This window comes from Papilio polytes, unplaced genomic scaffold (assembly GCF_000836215.1).
Source record: "Papilio polytes unplaced genomic scaffold, Ppol_1.0 DF824219.1, whole genome shotgun sequence".
Lineage (NCBI taxonomy): Eukaryota > Metazoa > Arthropoda > Insecta > Lepidoptera > Papilionidae > Papilio > Papilio polytes.
Genome location: NW_013524985.1, coordinates 1 through 987, shown reverse-complemented (window position 1 = coordinate 987; position 987 = coordinate 1). Strand labels below are relative to the sequence as shown.

Here is a 987-nt window from a genome sequence, read left to right as displayed (position 1 = left end):
GCCCGCCAGAGCAAAGATCGATGTCGAATCGATTAATCGGAATTGCAGGCTCGCACCGGCCGAGCGCGCATCTCCTCAATAGAGGCGCCTACGCCGCAAATTGTGAGATAAATGGAGATAGCCGCTTTTGCAATTGGCGTTTAATTATTTGCATGACGCAGATCGTAACAGCTTCGTTCGAGACGTCAATTTACTGTCCTCTAGATTGTACAATACAATGATATGTTGTTTAATTGTTTTAGCGTTGAGGGTGACGAATGGATCATACATCGTGAATGGCGACTTCGCGGTGAGCGCGCCGGGCACATACGAGGCGGCTGGTGCGAGGTTTCTTTACTCACGTAACGCTGGTCTCGACAACGTCTTCGCTATGGGACCTGTACATCAATCAATCGATATAATGGTAAATCCCTTTTATATTTCTATTCATAATGAATCATGTGCCGAACAAATCTTCAAATAGTCATTTTAAAAATATCAATGACTATTGTAAAAGTTTAGTACTAATATTCTTTTTTTCTTGTAGGTATTATACACGCAACCGAATCCAAACATAAAGTACGAATACCTGACTGATTCACCACCGGACGACACCTCGAACGACATCCCGACTACTAGTGTGCACCATCAGACGGCGCGGCATCATCGCCACCACGCTGAATCACATACCAGAGCTCTGGATAAATCTGAACCATCGTTAGCGAAGCAACCAGAGTTCTCCTCGGCTGAAAGCCAGTACCAAATAGACAGTAACGTGATAGGTGATAGAAAGTTTATCTGGAAAGTGGTATCGTTTACACAATGTACGCGAACTTGCGGCGGAGGTCTGCAGATCGGTAAATACAAATGTGTGGAAGTAGGAGACAAAGACAGGGAAGTGTCGCCAGCACATTGTTCAGGTAGCTCGCCGCCTGCCCGGCGCAGACGATGTGGCACTGCGCCCTGCCCGCCAAGATGGAGGGCGGCCGCCTGGGGGCCTTGCCCTGT

At 47.6% G+C, this 987-nt stretch overlaps 1 protein-coding gene across 1 annotated transcript; it reads left to right on the top strand.

Annotated features, from left to right (window-relative positions):
• Positions 1-217: 217 nt before the first annotated feature.
• On the top strand, positions 218-982 carry LOC106110615 (ADAMTS-like protein 4; the record flags this gene model as incomplete). The annotated part of the gene is made up of 2 exons (XM_013292499.1): positions 218-403; positions 527-982. Coding segments are annotated over exons 1-2 (642 nt in total), but the record flags the coding sequence as incomplete, so codon positions are not given.
• Between the last annotated feature and the right edge of the window lie 5 nt (positions 983-987).